Source organism: Aythya fuligula, chromosome 10 (genome assembly GCF_009819795.1).
Source record: "Aythya fuligula isolate bAytFul2 chromosome 10, bAytFul2.pri, whole genome shotgun sequence".
In the NCBI taxonomy this organism is placed as follows: Eukaryota; Metazoa; Chordata; class Aves; order Anseriformes; family Anatidae; genus Aythya; species Aythya fuligula.
The window spans coordinates 8,356,199-8,377,005 of NC_045568.1; the positions used below are offsets into that span (position 1 = coordinate 8,356,199).

Sequence of the window (20,807 nt, forward strand, 5' to 3'; positions counted from 1 at the left end):
TCCCCGCCGGGCCCCAGCTCACGTTCTGCAGCTGGTCGAAGGCGTACTCGAAGCCGGCCTTGTAGTCGGTCGTGCCCTTGGCCACCATCCCCTGCACGTCCTCCTTGAAGACCTTCTTGTTACGGATGTTGGCCTGCACCAGGTGCTTGAAGCACGACACCGGCTTCGCCTTCTCGTTGAACTGGGAGGGAGAAGAGAGGGCGGCGAGTTTCAGAGAGGGGATGGGGACCCAAAGGCTGCCCCGGTGGGCACAAAGCACCCAGGGGCTGGAGCACCCTACATGTGGTGTCCTGGTGGCACAGGGACAGAGTGGGGACACCAGGGTGACCTCAACCTGGTGCAGTCACAGAAGCCAAAGCCATCAGCCACCGATGCCACCATGCCCCCTGGCTTTGCTTGTGGCCAGGCTGCACCCAGGGGTGCAGCGTCCCCGGGGTGATGGCCACCACGTGTCCAGCGCTCCCCAAAACCTCCTGAGACCCCTCGGGGGCATGCGGGGTGAGGGGCAGGGCTCAGCCCGGCACGTCTCCCCCAGCCCTGGAGCCTGGGGCTGCCCTGGCTGGGTTCAGGATCCGACCTCCAGCACGCCAGGGCTGCGGCTGCTGCTGGGCTGTGGCTCTCCTTGAGCTGGCCTTGAGCTGAAAAGCATCCAGCAGCAGGTTTGGGAGGATTTCTTGTAAAAGCCATCAAAAGAAACAGCACTCGCCAGATCTTCGAGGGATAATTGTGGCCGGGACTGCTCAGCGCAGCCCTCCTCTCCCATCAAAAGCCCCTGCAATTCATCCTGCCTGGATTTTCAGGCCAGAAAGGACTTTTCTGCTTGTCTTATCTGCCAAGCAGCACCGGCCCGGCCCTCCCAAAGCCGCGAGCAGCCGATGCCACATCTCGGCTGCCTGACACCACCGAGGCAGCTCCACCAGGAGCCCTGCAATCGTGGTGCTTTTTGCCCACTGCCACGCACGGATGAGCCCCTGGGTTCATCTCGTGGCAGCTCTGGAGCTGGCGAGGGGGCTCTGGGGGTGCTGGTGAAGGAATTGCCCTCCCCTGGCTGGGCGCACGGGGCATCCGGGGACCCCGCGGGGCGCAGCGCTCACCGAGGCCACGTTGACGTAGTCATCATCCGAGAGGGTGTCCAGCATCTCGTACACCGAGGTCTTCATCAGCTTGAGGGTGAGGCCGCTCACGCTGCCGCTCCTGGCCGCAGAGAGGGGAGCTGGGGGCTCGGCAGCGCGGGGCCGAGGGGGGCAGGGGGGTCCCCGCAGCCCCGCCGCCCGCCCGCCCTACTCACACGTCCACGATGATGACCATGTCCTTCGGGGAGGAGGCGCCCTGGATGTACCTGCGGGGCGCAGAGGGGTCAGTATTTGGGGCGGGGGGGTCCCGCAGCTGTGCCGCGACCCCGCCGGGGTGAGGACGAGGAGCAGTGCGGCCACGCCGCCGCTCGCTGCCGCGCTCTAAATGCCAAACTCCTCCATCATCGCGGGCCCTTTGCTGCGCGCTGATTATGCTGACACACGCAGCCCTATTAAGATGCTATTTACCCCCCTCCCGGGAGCTTCAAAGGCCAGGCTGATGAGGTTATTTTTAGCTACCAGGAGGAAAAATAATGATAACGCGTAAATCATCCCCCCCTGAAAACAACGAAGGAAACCTTCCTCGCCCCTCAGAGGCGGCCGGGCTGCTCCCTGCCATGCCCCCAGCCCACGGGATGGGGATGGGATCTGCTGCTCGTCCCCCCTCCTGCTGCCCCCGAGCCCCAGGCCCTCCCCGCTGGCTGTGGGGTCGCTGCCAGGTGGCTGCAGCCGGGCCGGGGGCTCGGTGCCCGCCCGCTCCCCCCGCTGGGCTCCCCGCAAACTAAGATGCTGCTCGTAATGGGTTGTGGCAGCGCATTTATCTCCGGGTGCCCCGCTCAGATTAATACCCAGGGCTCCACAGGAAAAGGCTTTATTTAATAGGGCCATTTATCAAGGGAGGGGAAGGGAAGAGAGCGGCGCTGGCGGTCCTGGGCGCTGCGACGGCTCTGCCTGTCCCCACGGGGGCTGTAGGCAGGACTGGGGACACGGGGACCTGGGGAGCAGGGCCTGGGGACCCGCTGTGTCCCACAGAGGGCTCTGGGGGTGGTGTGGGCTGTGTGGTGCAGCAGAGCCCTGACTAACAGCAGAGAGCAGTTAGTATTAATGCAGAGAAATCACAGGTAATTAACCTGAGTAATGGGACCCTTCATTTTCTGACAAGGAGAGGGCCTGGCAGTGCCACACCCTGTGCGGAGCAGGGTGCCAGGGCTGCGGGCACCCCCCCGTCCCCAAAACCCAGCACCGGGCAGCGACCTGGGCTCGGCACAACGGGGCTGTGGGATGCTCCAGCTCCGTGCCCTGCCCATGTCGAGGAGCAGCCAGGGACATGTGGTGGAAACAGGGCACAGCTGGGCACCGAGGGGCATGGGTGCTTTTTGGGGACCCCTGGCATCGCTGAGCCCCCAGCCACAGGTGGGCAGAGCAGTGATTTTTTTTGGGGTGGCCCTTTGGGAGCCCAGGAATTGGACTCGATGGCCCCGTGGGTCCACTGGGGACATGTCGGCCTGGGCTGACGGCGCGTGGCTCCGTCATGCTCAGCTCGGTGCACAGCCAAACCGGAGCTCGCAGCTCTCACTCGGCTCTGGCTGGCTCCATCTCAGCGTTTATCACCCCGTCCTCCTGCCTTGGCTCTTCACGAGCTGTTCGCAGCCCCGTTTGAACGGGGTCGCTGCAGGGATGCCGTTCGTGGGCCAGGCACAGGTGTGGGGCTGCAGGGGGCAGCTCTACCTGCTTCAATCTGGATCTGAGGATTTATCTCTCCATCTCCCTCTGCCTTCCCGGCGCCGGGAGAGGGGAGGGGAGCGGGAGATGAAAGCTGCAGCTTGGATGCCCCTGCCTGTGTTATTGTATCCATTTTCCAATGCCAACGATGTGTGAAATGAAAATTGGACAGAGCTGGCTGCTCCCGGAGCCGGAGTCTGGCGTGCAGGGGGGCGGCAGGGAGGGGGAACGGGGGGTGGGGGGGGTCCTTCCTGACTTCCCCCCCCAGGTCCTTGTCCCCTTACCAGGGCCGTCTGCGCACATCGTAGAGGTCGATCTTGTTGGGGGCTCTCCACGGGGTGGCTGCGGGCGAAAGGTGGGCGGTGAGCGAGGCGCTGCCACCTCCCCAGGGACACCGTCCCCGCTTGGGGGGGGACCCTGGGGACAGAGGGACGCCCCCGCCACGCACCGGGGTAGTAGCGGGTGACGCCGGTGGCGCTGCCGAAGACCTGCCAGAGCAGGGAGGGGTCCTCCTTGCGGTTCTCGATGAAGACGTCCTCCAGCGCCTGCGTCCAGTTCAGCTCGTTGAGGATGACGGTGGCTGCAAGGCACAGAGCGGGCGGCTGGGGGACAGGGACAGCGCCGTGTCCCTTCTGCCCCTTCCCCAGGAGGAGCCCAGAGGGGCCTGGCAGCCCTCACCGCGTCCCCCCTGCTGCCCCCTGAGGGGCTCAGCTCCGGGAGGGGACGGCCACCGCCGCGGTGTCACCCCCCTCCCAGCAAATGCCTCCTGGGGCCGTGCCAGCCCCGGTGCCAGGGACAGCCACCAGCGGGCCACGCACGGGCCCTGCTCTGCATTCCTGCTGGCCCCCGCACCTGACGCAGAAGCAATTAAGATGCCGGCAAACAGAGGCTTTAAATTATTCAGCTATTAAAGCAGAAGATAAGCTGCCGGCAGCCGCCGCCCGTGGTTAATTAAACAGGGCCGGTGGAGCGCGGGGAAGCTGCTGGGCAGCATGTGGGGACAGCAGGACGTCCCCGTGGGCACGAGGACCCTCCTGGCACCCCCAGCTCTTGGGGAGCCCCACAGTGTCCCCATATCCCGCTGACCACTCCAGCCAGACGTGCCTCCTGCCACGAGCCCCCAAACCATTTCCGAGCCTGGGGCCACGCTGGGACACGGCCACAGCCCAGGGACTTCACACAAAGGCTGACACATTCCTATATACACGTATAGATATATACACACCCTCATAATATATGCATATATATCTATATGTGCCCTCCCTGTGCACAAACACGGCCCCTACGATGCATCTGTGCGCACACAGGGCTCGGGCGGCTGGAGATGCTCCATGGTGCGGCTGCTCTGCGCCCTCCTGTCCCCGTCCCCACCTCGTCCCCGTCCCCAGCAGGGTGAGCCCAGCCCCGCCCCGCCGGAGAGAGATTGCGGCTTTAATTAAAAGTGGCACAGTAAATAAAACACATATAGGATGTAATTTGTGTGTGTAGCCAGGGGTGACGGCGGAGGGCGTCTCCGCAGGGTTTTCAGCAGCGTGCCAGGCAGCGATAGCGCCTCTCCAGCGGGCCCCGCGGGGACGTGTCCCCGGTGTCCCCAGCCCACCCACCATCCCCACAGACCCGTGGCCCTGTGCTGCTCCCCAAATCGTGTCCCAGCCAGGCAGGGCTTGGCGTGGCTCTGGCCAGGCATCAGCACCGCACCAGCTGGTGAGCAGGGGGCTCGGGGTACCAGCTATTTCATCTCCCCCTGCTCTCAGGATTTGCTCCATTAGCTGCCCGGCCTGTGCTGGCTCGCTAATTAAGCTAATTGCAATTTCCCATTCTCGGGGTGAAACCGTTCCACCGATGCGGCTCTGAGCGTGCGGGGCAGAAGCAGGAGCTCGGCCCCTGTCACCTCACCAAGTGGCACCGAGAGGGGCCAGGGGAGGCGAGGGGGTGCGGGGGCCAGCAGGGGCTGTGCCTGGGCGCAGGATGAGGCCAGGGGCTGTGGGGAGCCGGTGTCCGGCCGGGAGCGGTGCCCAGCTCTGTGCAGAGCAGCCACTAGAGGGAAATGCAGACCGACTGTCACCGTGTGCCACCGCGGCAGGGAGAGGCTGGAGAGCTCTGCAAGCTCGGGGACTGTCACCACCCTGTGGGGACACGCCAGCTTGGTCCAGGACCACAAGGTGGTGTGGCGTGTCCGTGTCATCCTGCACAGCCCCCTCATCCATCCATCCCTCCATCCATCCCCCTGCCACCCTGGTCTGATGCACCCCTTTGGTTCGCACCGAGCACGGAGCTGCTGAGGCGCAGGGACCCAGCGGGTCCCTAACACTGGGGGACGGCAGCTGAGAGCCACTGGGCCTGGCAGGGACCCCGGGGACACGGTCCCCAGGGCTGTGGCACCGAGAGCCGGCCACGTGGAGGCTGTGCCCGGCCTCGCAGCACAGAGCCGAGCGGGTCGAGGGCACTCACAGCCTTTGTAGATGTCCGTGGGGATCTGCACGGCGGCGTACGAGTAGTTAACCTTGGTCTTGAAGTTGGCGTCGTCGGTGAACTCCAGCTTCAGGGAGTTGGACTTCTCCCGCTCGATCTCTTCTCCATCAGGATCGTCCTGGGGAAAAAGCAGAGAGCGTGGGGACACCGGGGACGTGTGTGGGGTGTCCCCACCCGAAGCCAGCGCCAGCCCACCCCACGCAGACCGGCAGCGCTGGCTGGGGAGGCTGAGCTCGGCTGAGGCTTGGCACCGGGCTTGGTAGCACGGCAGGTCTGAAACCAGAAAAAAAAAAAAACCCACCCGGGCAAAAAAAAAATAATAAAAAGCCTTGAAAATCAATTAGCAGCAAAAGGCAACTATCAAAGAACAAATTAAAACGGAGTGCAGCTTAACGCTCTGTCAATAAGCAATGCAAACAATATTTAATTATGGTGGAGAGATGGCAAATTCCCCACTGCCGGCGCTGGAGCGCGCTCCCTCCATCACGGCCGCTCCTCTCCCCCAGCACCGAGCGGAGGGGCCCTGGGTGGCAGCATGGGGACGTCCCCTGCCCGAGCCACAAGTGCCCCTGGGGACATAGGGTGGACCTCGGCTTGTGCCTGCAGGACACAGCAATGGGTGTGCAGGGAGGGAGACGAGATCTGCTGTTGTGCTGGGGGCGAGGAAAGCCGGGGGAAGGTGACGGCCCTGAGCCCGCCGAGCTGCTGCGCCCCTGCCGTGGGCACAGGGGTTGGGACAGCTGCTGGCAACCAGAGGCTCAGAGCGGGAGGAGGATGAGGATGAGGATGAGGATGATGATGCTGCCCCTCGTGCTCCCCATAGCCATCAGCTCTCCCACCAGCACCTTCCCAAAAAGAGCCGGAGTCACAGGAGGACGTGCGGAGATGCCACCTCCCCCGTGACAGCTCGGGACAGACGGCCAGGCGGTGACATTCCCCTGACATTGGGAGGGTGGCAAAACCATTCGCCACAGCTCGGGAGAATAACAGGATTGCTATGCAAGGTTTGGTTTTTAATTCCAGCAGACGCATCGGCAGTGTCAGCACGCCGCAGAGCCGATGCGACCGCGGGGCCGCTGGCCGCCCGGAAAGATGCTGAACTCAATTACGGCTGCGGGAGCCCAGCAGCAGGCAGGGGACGGCTCTGCCTCCCCGGAGCGACGTCGCCGAGATTGAAATCCAGATTACACTCTCCATTTCACGTAAATCCTGAGAAAAGGAACGAACCTGGCTGCCTGACCCACCGCGAAGCCCCAGAAGAGCTCGCCTGGTGCCCTTGGCTGAAAAAAGGCCGCGGCCGTGCCGCGAGATACCCAGCGAGCGGGTCCGGCCACAAACGTGGGGCTCAGCTCTCTGTGCTGCGAGCCTGGCGTGTCCCTGCCGGGCCTCATTCAGGGCTGAGGACGGGCTTTGGAGGGAGGTGGCAAACGCTGGACAAAGCCATTGCCCTGGGGAACTTACAGCACCCAAACCTCTGCTTTGCCACCCAAACATCTCCTCCCGAGCCCTGGCGACCCCCGCCGGCAGGAACATCAATTCCCCGCTCTTCCCCCCGCACTGCTGAATTTATTCACAGTGTCACCGGAGCCGGAACCCCCGGATATAATTCCCGGTCCCGTGTTTATCATTATTCCCTGATATCACCCACTTGCGAGGGGCTAATTTGTATTCTCCGAGGTTCGGTGCTGTCTGGCTGCTCTCATTCATGGAGCTGTAAAGAGGCGTATGTATAGATCTCGGAGACAAATACGCAGCTATCTGTACACAGGACACTTCATGCATCACTGACACCCCTACAGCAAGCAGACCCACGGCGAGCTGATGGTATCCGAGCTACGTTTACCCTTTATCCATAAATCTCCTGACCCCAGCTGAGATAGCCCTGTCGAGGCCAGGAGGAATTTGGCTCCTGGGACGGGGTCATCGCTGCCCAGATGAAGCTGCCCGAAGCCATCGCCAGCCCAGGCAGGGGCAGCAGCACCTCGGTGCTGGATTGGGCTGAAGGAAACCACATGGATGGGGCCAGGGGAAGAAATCCCACATTAAATTGGTGGATTAGAGCAAAGGAGAAAATGATTCAAGCTCTCCTGGATTTACATCGCTTTAACTGAGAGCACCTTGGCGGGTCCCTAGCTGGATTTTGCAGCGTTTCTCATCATTTCCTTTCACAAGGACTCCAAAACATCTATTTTATCTTTGAAATGTGAAGATAGGTCCAACAGAACACAAACAGATGCTACAGATCTGAATACCTGATTTGATACACCCCGCTAGAAGCCTTTTATTTGGTGATGCCTCGGTATCACACCCATTTATTGCTTCAGCCAGGAGCCGTCGCGCTGGGAACTTTCACCACCTCCAGGGCTTTAGGAGCTGGGTGGAAAGCCACGGCCTGTTTCTAGTCTGTTTCAGGGCTCTTTTAGGTTGGATATTAGGAAAAACTTCTTTACCGAAAGGGTTGTTAGGCATTGGGATGGGCTGCCCAGGGAAGTGGTGGAGTCCCCATCCCTGGAGGTCTTTAAAAGACGTTTAGATGTAGAGCTTAGGGATATGGGTTAGTGGAGGACTGGTTAGTGTTAGGTCTAGGGGATATTGGAGGTCTCTTCCACCCTAGACGATTCTGTGGTTCTGTAGTTTTTCTCCCCCGTTTTCCTCAGATCAGTGAGGAACACCCAGGAGCCAGCACTTTGGGCAGGTTTTACCCCAAATTTCACCACTGTCGATTCCCTTTCCGTCTGCTCCCGATGGACGGGGGGCACAGAGGAGCGGCGCCCCCGCTGCGGTTTGGGGCTCGGGCCGCATGACCTGGCACAGCCCCGCTGTGCCTCGGCGAGGCAGCTCCAGCGGATGCGAACGCCCCCGTCCATCTCCATGGGAACGAGCCACTGCCGCTAATGAGGGCTGCTTAAATGTCAGCAACGATGACAAACGCCCGGCTGATGCGGCCTGTGGGTTCGGCCCCGCCGCCTCGTCCCTCCTCGCCATGCTGGCTACACCCCGGCACCCCCATCCTACCCGCAGCCCTTCGCAAGGGCAGATCACCTCAAAATATCTCATCATCTGTGGAAATTTCCCACCGATCCGCATCAAAAACCGGCGAAATGTGAATTTCCAGGCGCTGCGGCTGCTCGGGCTGATGAGGACGCCGAGCACGCGGCCGCGGGTGGCTGCAGGCCCCGCAGCCGGCCCCAAGCAGCGCCAAGGTCACACAAGGTGGCGGGGAGGAGAGGTGGTGACAGCACGCCCTGCTGCTCCTGGGGCCCGGGAGCATTTCATCCTCAGCACTAGGAAATCAGAGGGTGTGGGTTTTTTTTTCTTACTTTTGCCAGAAAGGCTGGATTCTGGGAGGTGAGACGGGGTGGGGAGGGAGCGAGGTGGGGGCCGCGGGGCTGCCCTCTGCTCCCACAGCAAGGCCCAAGGCACCGGCTGAGGGACCCCAGGCACTTGCAGAAGGGCCCTTCTCCACCTTAAATTCCTCAGCTTTTCCTGAAATCCAGCAATTTAATGCCAGGGAGGCAGGCAGCGCGTTCTCCAGCCACGTTCCTGCTTTTACAGCAGCACAGGTTATAAATAACAATCAGCCTCTCTTGCTAGCCGGCTCCCCGATCCCCTTTCTCTCTCTTTTTTTTTTTAATCTTTGCCAAAGGTACTGTTTAGAGATCTTTCTAGACCATTTATTTTTAAATTACCAGCCAGAGGAGAGAAGAAGGGGGGGGGGGAGGGAGGGAAAAAAAAAAAGAAGAAAAAAGGCAAAAGAAAGAAACTTCTCAGGCTGATAGCTTATCGGGAGGAAATCCAAATGTCACATGAGTCGAGGAAGTTGGAAGATTAAATTTTCCAACACCCTTCATCTGCTGCTGACATTTCAGGGCTCGTTCCCCCTCCTCCCTCCCCTCTGTGCAGCCGATGAGCGGTGCCGGGGCTGGCGAGGGGGGAAGGTGGGCAGGGGGTGCTCTGGGTGCCGGGGCAGCAGGCCCATGGCTGAGCCCTGCAGCCCCCGGGCACCACGCGGAGCAGATCCCCAAATGTCTTGGAGAAGCGAAAATATTCTGTTCAGAGGGCGACAAAATGAAAAGCTCCGACCTCTAATTGCTCTAAACGCCGAGTTCTGCTCCCCGCCACGGGCATGTTCAGCTGGCACAAATCCGCATTTCCCAGCCCAGAAATGACTCCGAGCCCCTGGCGTGGCCACAGCAAAGGCCCCCTCCAGCCCTGCCACCTCTGGGTGCCGCAGGGTCAGCAGAGCCACCCAGCACGAAGCCCAGGTTTGCTGCCAGAGGCACCGCAGGGGGATCAGTCCTGCAGGGGACAGGGATGGGGATGTCCCCCCAAAGGGCAGACGCCAGGCCCTGATGGGTGCTGCCATGCCACGGGGACAACTCTGAACTGCAGCAGCAAAACCCGACTTTACAGCCCGGGAAACCCTTCCAGCAGAGAACGGCACATCCCCGAGGACGCTGGCCTGATTTCGGCATCATCCCCTGTCACACGCAGAATAATAAAAACTGAAAATCGCTTCATTTCTGCGCTGCTCTGCCTGTGATACCCAGCCTGCTGATTTCAATGCTTCTCCGTGGATGAATTTTGCATCCCTTGCTAGCAGGAAACGGTGAAAACTTTGCTTCTGTAAACATGTGGAGAGCCCTGTGGTCCCCCAGGAAAATTTTCTGCTATCCCAGTTGTTAAAAACCACTATGAAATCCAGAATCTGTTTAGGAAGATAGTGCGAGCAAAATGAATAGGAAGCTCATTTCTTCCTCCCCCTTGTTAAAACGTGGCATAAGGCTGGTGAATAAGTCCCAGTTACATTGAATAGGCTTTGTCTATCAGAACTAACTTCATTTCAGCCAGATCCTACTCAATTTAAATATAAGAATTGAGGCAAAATAAAGAAAAGATGGAAAGGCCGCTATTTAGTTCGATTCAGACCTTCTGGTATCATCTCCCTCCTTTTTTATTTCAGCATCCATCTCCTTTTCTCCACTTTTGACCCAAAATCTGCTTTAATGCAGGGGACAGTCGCGGTGGGATGGAGTGAGGATGCAAGACCCACCCTGAGCTTGCCCAAGCCCAGGTCAGACATTGCTCCTGGTGGGGCCCGTACAGCAGCAGGCAGGATCTGGCCCTGCTGATCATGTCCCCAGCGTGCCACCAGCGTGGGTGACGCGGGCGAACGCCAGCCCCCTCGGGGGCACGGGCAGCACGGAGCTGTCGGGTGCGGATTTCGAGCCCTGATTGCCAGAAATCACAGGACGGCTGTGCCGGGAGGGGGGCAGAGAATTAGCTTCGGTCTCTAATTAAAGATTTGCTCTTCATTTGAATTTCAGATGCCGGCTTTAATTTTAGAAACTTTGGCAGCAGCAGAGGGACCTGCCCACCCGGCTGCTCCCAGGCCCAGCGCTGGGGGACAGATGGATGAGGACAGCCACGCTGTGCCCACCGCGGAGCTTGGGACCCCCGGGGCAGCCCCGCCAGCGGTGTGGGACAGCCCCAGAGAGGGTCGCAGGGAGGAGCCCGTGCCCGCGGCGCAGCAGGGGTACTCACGGTACTCACGGTACTCACGTATTCCGTGTCTGCCTTGGAGTCGTAGTACTCGATGTCTTCCTCCTGCAGAGAGAGGGGGGAGCTGGGTTAGTGCCCATCGCGGGAGGACCCCCGGGGGTCCCCATCACCGCCCCCGCTCCCTCTCACCCATCCCTCTGCGCCTCCACCAGCCACCGCACCGCTGGGCACACCGCACCGCCTGCCCCAGGCTGTGATGGGGACAGTGCTGGGACCCTCCATGTCCTGTGCCTGCCCTCCGAGGACCTGGCTGCCTCCTGCGTGGCCAAACAGCCCCGGGACGGTGCCACCCGTGTGGCACACGGCTGAGCGTCCCCGCACCCGGGATGCTGCGGCAGAGCCGGGCAGAGGAGCGCAGCGGGGTGGCCGTCCCTTCCTTCCCGCGTGCCTGAAACTGGCGAGCAGCATCCCTGCTTCCACGCAAATGCGCGTCGTTAATTTGGGGTATTTAGAAGCTATTTAGGCAGAAAGGTCTGCTCAGACTCCTCTTGCCTGCCTGCTAGGACGTGAGGCAGCTGATAACATTCATAAAGAGGCAGGCAATTCAGGGAGCCGTAATACTGTCAAAACAGAATTTCATCTCCCATCAAAAGGGGTAATTAAAGGGCACTTGGGGGCTCTCTTCTGCGTGCAGGGATGCGAGCGTGAAGGCAGGCGGCGATGGGGGGGTGACACGTCTGTCTGCTGCTCCAGCAGCCCGCAGCAGCCGCTGTGCACAACCACCTCTCTCCCCTGCGATGCTCCGCGCTGCTATTATCTAAAGAGGCAAGCCAGCCACGCTCAGAGCAGCCACGGAGGATGGAAACCCAGCTTAAGGAGATGGGGGCAGATCGCTGAGCCACCCCGGAGGGGAGTGAGGCCGGGGTAAAGCCCCTAGTGGCTGCTGGAGGAAAGCCTGGGGGGGCCGTGCCACCAGAGCTGGGGACCGGGGACAGCGTGGCTGTCCCCAGCACGCTCAGCACCCTGGCTCACTGCTCCTGGTGACGCCCCAGCAGGATGGGGACTGCCAACGCTGGCTTCAGCATCCTCCTCTGCAGCCCCTCCGGCTCCGACTGCCGCAATAAGGAAGAGCCGAGAGGGGAAAGTGAAAGAAAAAAACCCACCACGAAGCAGCATCTTCCAATTTCTGCTATTAAAAAGCCTAGTCATTAAGGGAATGTACTTATTAATTATCTGTGATTTGTTGTGAAATGCTGAGGGGTTTACAACAACAAGAAGAGGGAAAAAAATTAATTTCTCTGCGGATGGCCTCCCGGCACCCTCCTCGCACCGCCGCGGCCCCGCGCACACCCCTGCCCCTTGCCTGCGCCGCGTCCCCCCAGGTCTGCGGCCATCTGCACGCCGTAATTAAAGGAACCCCTGGGAGACCCGTAACACAAACGAGCTAATTTCATGTCTAATGATCTTTAATCAGAAGTGAGTGTGACTAACAACAGCCATCCAGAAGGTGCTTTGTTATTCATTTTATCTCCTGTCGGCTCCTCCAAAAAGCTCCCTTCCCCGCTGCCACGCGGCGGCCCCGCTACCGTGGTGGTGAGGGGAAGAACCGGCCCCGGTGTCACTGGTCCTTGGGGATCAGGGACCTCCCCCATGGCTGGGGAGTCCTAAACCACGGCATTGATGACGCCAGGAGCAGTCGGGTGCCCTCCTGTCCCCGCTCCATGCCTCGGATGAGGTCTGTGCAGGACAGCCAACGTCACTGCAACCCCATCCCGTGCCCCTTGCAGCCATCCCAGGGATGCTGGCGTCTCCTGAGGGGAAGCAGGGAGCCCCACAATTTCCTCTCCTTCATATTTGCCTTTAAAGCCAAGTTCTTCTTCTTCACCTAATCCTCTCTTCCTCCTCCTCTGGTCCACATTAAATCAAGCACACGGCCTGTGTAAATAGCACTGGTATTTCCGGAGTCTTTCAGAATAAATACCAATAAAGAAAACAAGTGGGGGAAGATATTGAGGGATTTCGGGGTGAGAGCCCCCAGGCAGAGCCCTCGCCTCTTGCCAATGAGCCTGTGCAGGAGCACTTTGCTGGTTTGAACTGGTGAAGGGGAGGCAGGCACTGGGTTAATTGCCCGTGTGCTCCACCGTCACCCCCCACACCAGCTGCGTGACGGCACTGCGAGCATCGCTGTGGGAGAAGCACGGGGTAATTTTAGTCTTCAGGTACCTGGAAATTACCTTGGGAGTTAAGCGCAATCACGGAGCAATCTGCACAAGCTGGTGAAGCCACCCAGGAAGCAGGGTGCCGGCACCAAGCCCTCACATTTTGGGGTCCGCTCCTGGACGGGGCTGCGGGGCTGCCCCGGGCCAGCACCTTGCTGGGGAACCCAGGCCCTTTGTGTCTCCCCTGGGTCCTCCCGAACAGCCCCAGTGCTCCCGCTCCTCCAGCTCAGCCCCTACACGAGAAGCTAATTAATTAAAGCAGCCTGTGAGCTGCTTGAGAGCTACAAGCCGATTTCTCTCCAGCTGCTCGAGAGGATGCTGTTCCAGCACTGCGAGCTGTGCCACGCGCTCAGAGAGGAGGTTTGAGCTCCGAAACACAAGGACAAGGACCAGGGCTGGAAAGGCTCCGGTGCCAGCACAGTGGAGAGCCCGTGGGGAGAGGGCACCATCTCCTCCCCAGCCTCCACAGGCACTGAAATAGGACTTTTTTTTTTTTTTTCACAGTTCCAGCAACTAAAAATAACACTGGAAAGGTCAGCACTCTGATGGCAGCGCTGCAGCCCGGCGGGGTTGAAGCCGCGCTGTTATCAGCCTGGCGAGGTGGCAAGTGGTGCACGTCTCTTCTGCGGGATGGAGCTGCAGCCTCCATCCCACAGAAGCCTGGGATGGAGGCTGCAGCTGCGGGGCTCGTGTTTGTGGGACGGCTGGCACTGCCCTAACAGGGACGAGGCGCTTTGGGCGCTTTGCAGCCCGTGCCATGGGCTCAGCCCGCTCCCCAGGGCAGCGGTGCCTGGTCAAAGTGGGTACTCCGGGTGCCCCACGCTCACTAGGGCAAACTACAGCCTCCACCGTCACTTCTGCAGCAGCTGAGGGCACAGTTGAAGCCTTTGACACCTGAGCTCATGCTGGGCTCCAGAGCTCTTTCTGCAGCTTTTCTCACCCGAGCTGATCTAATCCTTCTCCCGTGGATCTGCTGTCCCCCTCTGGATTTCTTGCTGGTGTCCCGTAAGGGTCATTCTGCTAATCCTAAGCCCTGGGGGCACTGCGGCTCCTAAGCGAGACTGTGCAGGTAGCTCCCGCTGCGCTGCGTTGACTTTGGTCCCTCTCAGCCCCCTAGCTACGGGTTTCATTCTGCCAGGCAGCACGGGTGGGTGACCCCTGTGGCCGTGAAATCTCTTTCCAGACTTCATTAGCTCGGGAAGAACCAAATCCTGCAGTGGTTTGCCTCCAAGGCCGCTAGGAGCAACTCGGAGGGTGGTGGGGAAGACGGAGACGGGGGACGGGGATGGGTCGTGCTGTGACCCAGGACATGTTGGAGCCTCACGGGTCAGGTGTTGGCGCTTGGTGGCTTCTCAAACCTGGGCACAGCCCGGCCCTCCTGGCCTGGGGCCGGTGCCACCAGCGCCTGGGGAGAGCAAAGGGAGCTGGTGAGCCCGCAAAGCGCCAGCCACTCCGCTCACACACAGCTCCTTCCACTGCCATCAGCATTTATAACGGGCAGTAAATATTTACAGAGTTCTTTGTGTCCCTGACCCATTAAGCACACAGAAATAACAACAGGATTTGCTTATAGATGCACCTTTCCTACGCAAGCCAGGCCCCGGCGCTTGGCGCAGCTCTCGGCGGTGTGTGGGGCAGGGTAGGGACGGGGCATTACTCACAGCCGCCGTTCATTTTCCACGCTGTGATGCATCTTAGGGATATGGGTTAGTGGGGACTGCTAGCGTTAGGTCAGAGGTTGGACTCGATGATCTTGAGGTCTCTTCCAACCTAGAAATTCTGTGATTCTGTGATTCTGTGATCTTGCCAAGGCACAGCCACCACGGGCTGTTGGATGCACCAGAACATCTCCCCTCGCAGGCCCCTCCATGCCAGCCCCCTTAGCGCACTCAGCAGCACAGCCCATTCCCAAGGACAGGTGGAAGCAGGCATCATAATCTCCCTTGGCATCTTTTTTTTTTTTTTTAAAAAAAAGCAATTTCCTCCCTCTGCCTCTCTGACAGAGCTGGGGAAATATTTAAGTGACCCGTCAACACTCCTCTCATCTCCCCAAGAAGATGCTTGATCTGATCACGCCTCGCCGACCATCCGGCAGCACGCGGCACCTCCTGTCCTCCTGCGCCTGCCTCTCCCCTCCTGGGCACCGGGACACCCTGCCCCATGGGGCACAGCATGGCACGGCACAGCACGGCACGGCATGGCACGGCGTGGTGCAGAGGAGAGCTGGCAGCTGGCGTGCCCACGGCACAGTCCATCCCACGCCAACGGGGTGAGAGGAGCCCCTCGAGGCACGTCCACTTCTTTGGAGAGCGAACAGCGCGGCCCCGCGTTTTTTTGTGAATGATTTTCTTGTTCTGCTTTCGGCCAGAATGGCTCTACAGCAAGGTTGGTGCTTTAACACAGTAATTCTCAGAGCGTAATGAAAGCTGACATTATATCAAACACAATAAAGACTCTCAGTTGATGGAGATCATTCCTGAACACACAAACCCATTAAACTGAAAAAAAAAAATATCAATTCTACACACTCGCCAGCCAAAAGAAAATGTGATTTGTTATCTAAAAGGGGGTTATAAACACAGCTTCAATGCACTTTCTGTGCTGTAATGAAAACTGGGTTTGAAATGGCAAGACGACTGCAAATTAGAGTATTTGATTTTATTTTCTAACTTTTTAGGTAAACCTTCTACAAGGGCAAGTGCAAGGTTACGGCGACGATCTTTCTGTTCTCAGCCGATAAGTAGGATCTGTAATTAAAGGAGGAGAAAAATGAAACGGGGATAAGGAACTTGCATTTGCCCTTCTAAGGAGGCTTTGAACGCCAAGCTTGGTGCAGCCCTGGAAAACAGCAAACCGGGGGAGAGAGAGAAACAGCCAGCAACCTCTCGGCACGGCCGCTGCTCGCGGCGCAGGCACGGAGTGGGGCACCCAGCTGCGCTCCCCCACCACCGTGCCGGGCTCTTCTGCAGTCCCCACCGAGAGCCTGGCAGAGAAATCTCTGCTATTCATCCTGTCCTTCCCCATTTGGCAAACAGTGATCCCGTTTTCCCCTGAGTTTCGTTTCTAATGGAGCTTGAAATTATCTGGGCTTTGTTATTTGCTTCCTTGTTTGCACGTGGGAATTATTGATGGAGGGAGCACCACGGGGCTGCAGGGAGGCCTGGGCTCCCTCTGCCACCTCTGTGGCATGGCACAGCACGGCACAGCGACCCCAAACCTACCCCGAGCAGAAAGCGCCGTGCTTCACCCCGTGCCTAAAGCCTGCTGTTTGGTTGCCCAGCGCCTGGTGTGCCTCTCTGTGGCTGAGCTGCTCGGCGGCTCCGAGCGGGACCATTTTGAGCAGCAAAAGCCCGGAGAAGAAAAACCCTGCTGGAGAAATAAAAATGGCATTTCCCAGAGTGACGTTTCTGACAGCCCCTTCTTGCAGCCTGCTCTACCTGCAGCTCAACAGGTGGCGAGTGCTCTTACATGAGAAAGGGTCTGCAGGGCAATGACCCCTTCAAGCGCCCCGATCGAGGTCGCTGGAGCAGCCCCAGTGTCTCCAGGCAAGGTGCATGTGGCACAATCCCCCACGTCCTCACCCGCAGCATGGCAAGCACTGGGTGTAAATTACGCCATCACGTCAGCACAGTGCGGCTCGGCGAGCGTGCTCGGTGGGAATCTGCTTGGGAAATACGCCCGTCATAAAGGGGTGGCATGTGGGCTTGTTACGGGGAAGCTGTCCCATAAATCGCACGCTCGGAGAAGCAGGGACAAAACAGCACAGCAAACGTGGTGCTGAAATGTGCCGAGCCCTGCGAGGGGAGTTAAATCCTGAGATGATTTCCCTGCCACTGGGATGGAGCCCAAAAGAAGCACGTTGCACCTGAAACACAGGGAGAGAGGGGAGGCAGAGGGGCAGCAGGAGGAAGAGGAGAGCTTTCTGGTGTAGCAGGGAAAAAATGCAGCGAGGAAGAAGAACTGGGAGAAAAACAACAGTAATAAACATTTTATGAAGCAGAAAATGGCTTATAAAGAAGTCAACTTTTAAAGGCAATTTATATAATGCTGCCAAGTGCACATAAACGTGGGCTTGGCTTTCTGCAGGGTCTAAGTGTCCCTTAAAGGGACAAATAGCTCTGGCCGCCCGGCAAACCGACACGCAGCCACCACGCTGCCCTGAGAAGCATTTTGCAGGCTGCGCCTTTGACTCCATCCTCCAGATCTGGCCACGGTCCCCGTGCCCACGGGCTCGGCTGCCACCACTGGCTGGCGGTCACCGCCCTGCGCCCAGGCTGGGGACCCCGAGGCGTGGGCGAGCTCTGGCCTTGCATGGTAAAATAAGAGGAAGAGGGAGCTGAGGGAGCAGGGAAAATCAGTCCCAAGCTGTGACTTGTTTCGGGGGGCACCTCCAGCAGGGATGGTGCTGAGCCCTGCCTGCTGCTCCGTGCATGCACAGCCGAGACCGGGCTGCCGGTGCTGGGATGGGTCTGAAGGGCTGGGCAAGCACCCGAGCCCCGAGGGAAAGCCCTGAGGGAAAGCAGAGTGGGTCGGAGAGGAGGTGGCTGAGCAGGGGGCCGAGGGGCAGCACGGCCAGGGCAGGGGGGGGTTGGCACCGCTGCTCCTGCGCCTGCTGCTGAGGTCTGGGAGGGGCACGCAGGGGGGAAAACCAAAAAGCCCAGCACCAGCGAGGAAAAGAAACTTTGCGTGCAGAGATCGGTTCTGAGTGACTGCTGGAAGCAGCCTGGCAGCCGTTTGCGCTCCTGCTCTTGTTTCATTTTCCCCTGAACTTCCATAGCAACCCATCTGCAGCGAGCGACTCTAATGTTTAATGGTCCTGCCATTAGCACTAATGCATTGCAAACACTCAGCATCTGCCGTCACGCATTCAGATGGAAACACAAAAATAACCGCGCTCGGTGCAATCTGTCATAAACTCCAGCTTGGGGTTATAAAATGACACGCTGCGAGGGGAAGGGAGAGCTGCGGCCAGCGGTGACACCGCGGGCGCTGCGCGGTCCTCGTCACCCGTGGGTGTCCCCGCGGCAGGGCCCGGCGCAGCCCCGGCGTGCAGCAGGCCAGGAGGGATGCGGAGGGCCGGGAGGTGGCACGCACGACCTGGTGGCTCGCAAAGCCCTCCAGCTGCCAGTCCATCGAGCGCCCCAGCCTGCTCTGGGCTGTCCTGATAAAGCTGCGGCGAGCTCCGCGGTGACGCATCGCCGCACATTGTTTCTGGGTGACTCGCTCCTAATTACCTTGATTAAGTGGTGGCAAGCGGTGCTGTTAAAAATATTTTTTTTTTTTTCCTGCGAAAGTGGATTTCTGAAAGGTTTGTGCCGCGAATGGCAAAATGAGCCAAGAGCTCCCCAGCGCTGCGGCTGCTCCTGGCGTGGTTTTCCATCACCAAGACTGCCCCGGGAGGAGAGGGAGCGATTTGGGGCTGCAGAGGGGGACCTGTGGCACAGCAGCCACCCATGGCTCCCGCGGGGATGAGCAGAAGCACCCCGGTGTCCTTGCTTTGGCTCTGCTTGCCCTGAGCACGGGTGGCTCAGGGGACAAACAACCCGACAGAAGGAGCGGCGCCAAACGTGCGTTTTCCAGCAGCCAGGCTGGAAACTGAGCATCCACCTCGCCCGGACCTGAAGCATCTCGACTCCAAGCCAGCCATTTCTGTGTAAGATGGGAGGAAATTTGGGCTAAAACCTGTGTAACTGCTGAGGGACGGACCCAGGGGAGGTTTTCTTCCAGGGCTCATGGTCCTGCTGAGCTTGGAGGGGCATCCGACCCCAGCTGCTGCGCTCACCCAGTTGGTGAGCACATCTCCATGTCTCACCAACGTGTCTCCATGTCTTAATGTCTCCTCCACTCATCTTCAGGCAAGAAGTGACAGGAATTCGGCAGCGCTTTCACGCAGAAAGGCCTTGGTGACCATGGGTACCAATGACAGTTGTCTGCTGGACGGGACAGCCAGCGAGGACACCTCACCTTTTGTAATTGAGGCAAGAGACACTGACGTGGCTGCCCTCACCAACGGCAGGAGAGTCTACTAGAGCAGGAGTTGGCTTCAGGTCCTATTCTCTTCTCCCCCACAACTTCTCTTTCCACTTTCGGCTCTGCAAGTCCCGTGGAGACATCTAACCACTCTCGTTTGGCCAAACCCCCTTTGCTGGTGATGGACGAGCAGCAGGGGCAGGTGCAAAGCCCCAGCCACACGCAGGGACCGGCGCAGTGAAGGAGAAGAGGTTCCTCCTCTGACAAACACCACTGGTGACCAAGTGTGGGGCTCGTCACACAGAGGAATGTGTTTTGGGAACCCGGTGGTGACAGCCGTGTCCTTCCCAGGGGCAGCACTCACCCCAAAGCACCCCAAAAGGACCCGGCAGCAGGGCTGGCCCCTTGGCTACTGCAGGGGGGTCCCGCGGCAGGGCAGGATCCGGCCCAACCCAGAGGAAGGGGTGGGTGGCTCGGATTTTTTTTATTGTAGGCTCCGTTTGCGCCGAAAGGAAAACAATCTTTCCTTCCTTTTGTATTACTGCTAGAATCTGAGAGCATTTCCAGGCAGAATACTTCAGATTCCCGCTGAGCGTTATCACTGCCATAATTACAAAGTCAAATGCAATCATTAAAACAACATCTTCCCTCTCCCAGCCGAGATTGCTCCTTCCCCCAGCAGCAGCCCTGCCTGGCATTGCTGTCGGGTGCCACAGGCGGGGCTGGCACGTGAGCCCCTGCCCTCTGCCAGCGCCAGGCCGGCTGCTCCCACCCTGAAAACCCCTCCCTGGAACCCGACGCCAAAATGCTTGACTTTGTTCAACCTTCACCTTCTGCCTGCTCCCACCAGAACTGCTTTGTTGGCTTTCATTAGGGCTGGGGCTGGGCAGGGCCGTCCAGGTGGCACGGGCAGCACCCGCTTTAAAAATCATTGGGAGCAAGGAGGGAAGGGCCGAGGGACAGGGAGCAGGAAGGGGACATGGAGAGTGTCACCGTGAGTGTCACCGTGAGCGTCCCCAGCACCTCGGGGAGCTCAGGGGCCAGGAGGGCAAGTGGAAGGAAGGTTGGGGCGAGCGAGCCGGAGCCTTACCCGGATGTTGTCCTGCCAGTGGTGGGCTTTCTGGAACTTCTCCGCGGCGTTGGCCAGCCTCTGCAAAGCAAGAGAGAGAGGAAAAGTGAGCGTGGAGAACGGGACACGAGTCGGGCAGAGCCCGTGCCGAGCTGGGGCACACCGGTGGCAGCAGGGGACGTGGCTGGGGCAGGAGACGGCACGGGCAGCAGTGCCTGGGGAAGGGCTGCCTGGCTCAAGGGGCTGCGCTGCTCCCCTCTTTGGAGCAAGCCGGCATCCCCAGCAGGACCGCTGCCACCTGAACTCGCTCAGGGCTGCACCACCTCAGCTCGGCTGATCAGTATGGCATTAATTAGCCATGAGGCTAACGAGGCTGTCGTGTCATCCCAGAAAGGCTCCCGAGAGAGCTCACGGATCGTGGTGACACGCAGCCAGCCCAGATGCGCCCTGCTGCCGGCGCTGCTGCAGCGCTAATCCCTCGCTCCCCGGGCACCGCTGTCATCGGCGGGTCCCCAAATTACTGACACCCCCTGAGCGCCAGGACCCCACAAGAGTGGGGCAGCAGCCCCAGCACAAAGAGCTCCTGGCACAGCCCCGGGGCTCAGTTGCAGAAACAGCCGAGCCAGACCCAAGCGCAATGGAGGGGAGAAGACCCCGGCGTTGCCAACTCATCGCTCAGCACCTCTGCCAGGCACCAGGAGCGCAGCGAAGGGCAGGGGACGAGCGGGCAGAGATGTGAATCTTGGCACGTGGAGGGCTTGTTCTTATCGGGTGCACGGG

The 20,807-nt window shown here is 59.6% G+C and overlaps 1 protein-coding gene across 5 annotated transcripts in view; it reads right to left on the reverse strand.

Annotated features, from left to right (window-relative positions):
- CACNA2D2 (calcium voltage-gated channel auxiliary subunit alpha2delta 2) overlaps positions 1-20,807 on the reverse strand; it is a 168,781-nt gene that overhangs the window by 15,172 nt on the left and 132,802 nt on the right. For 3 of the 5 annotated variants that reach the window (XM_032193970.1, XM_032193967.1, XM_032193972.1), the window contains 8 exons: positions 20,049-20,108; positions 10,821-10,874; positions 5,247-5,385; positions 3,244-3,375; positions 3,080-3,137; positions 1,289-1,339; positions 1,095-1,194; positions 23-181 (listed from right to left, as the gene is read on the reverse strand). In XM_032193970.1, coding sequence (XP_032049861.1) covers positions 23-181; positions 1,095-1,194; positions 1,289-1,339; positions 3,080-3,137; positions 3,244-3,375; positions 5,247-5,385; positions 10,821-10,874; positions 20,049-20,108 — 753 coding nt within the window. The remainder of the gene's footprint in view (positions 1-22; positions 182-1,094; positions 1,195-1,288; positions 1,340-3,079; positions 3,138-3,243; positions 3,376-5,246; positions 5,386-10,820; positions 10,875-20,048; positions 20,109-20,807) is intronic. The other 2 variants (XM_032193971.1, XM_032193969.1) reach the window with 1 other exon arrangement.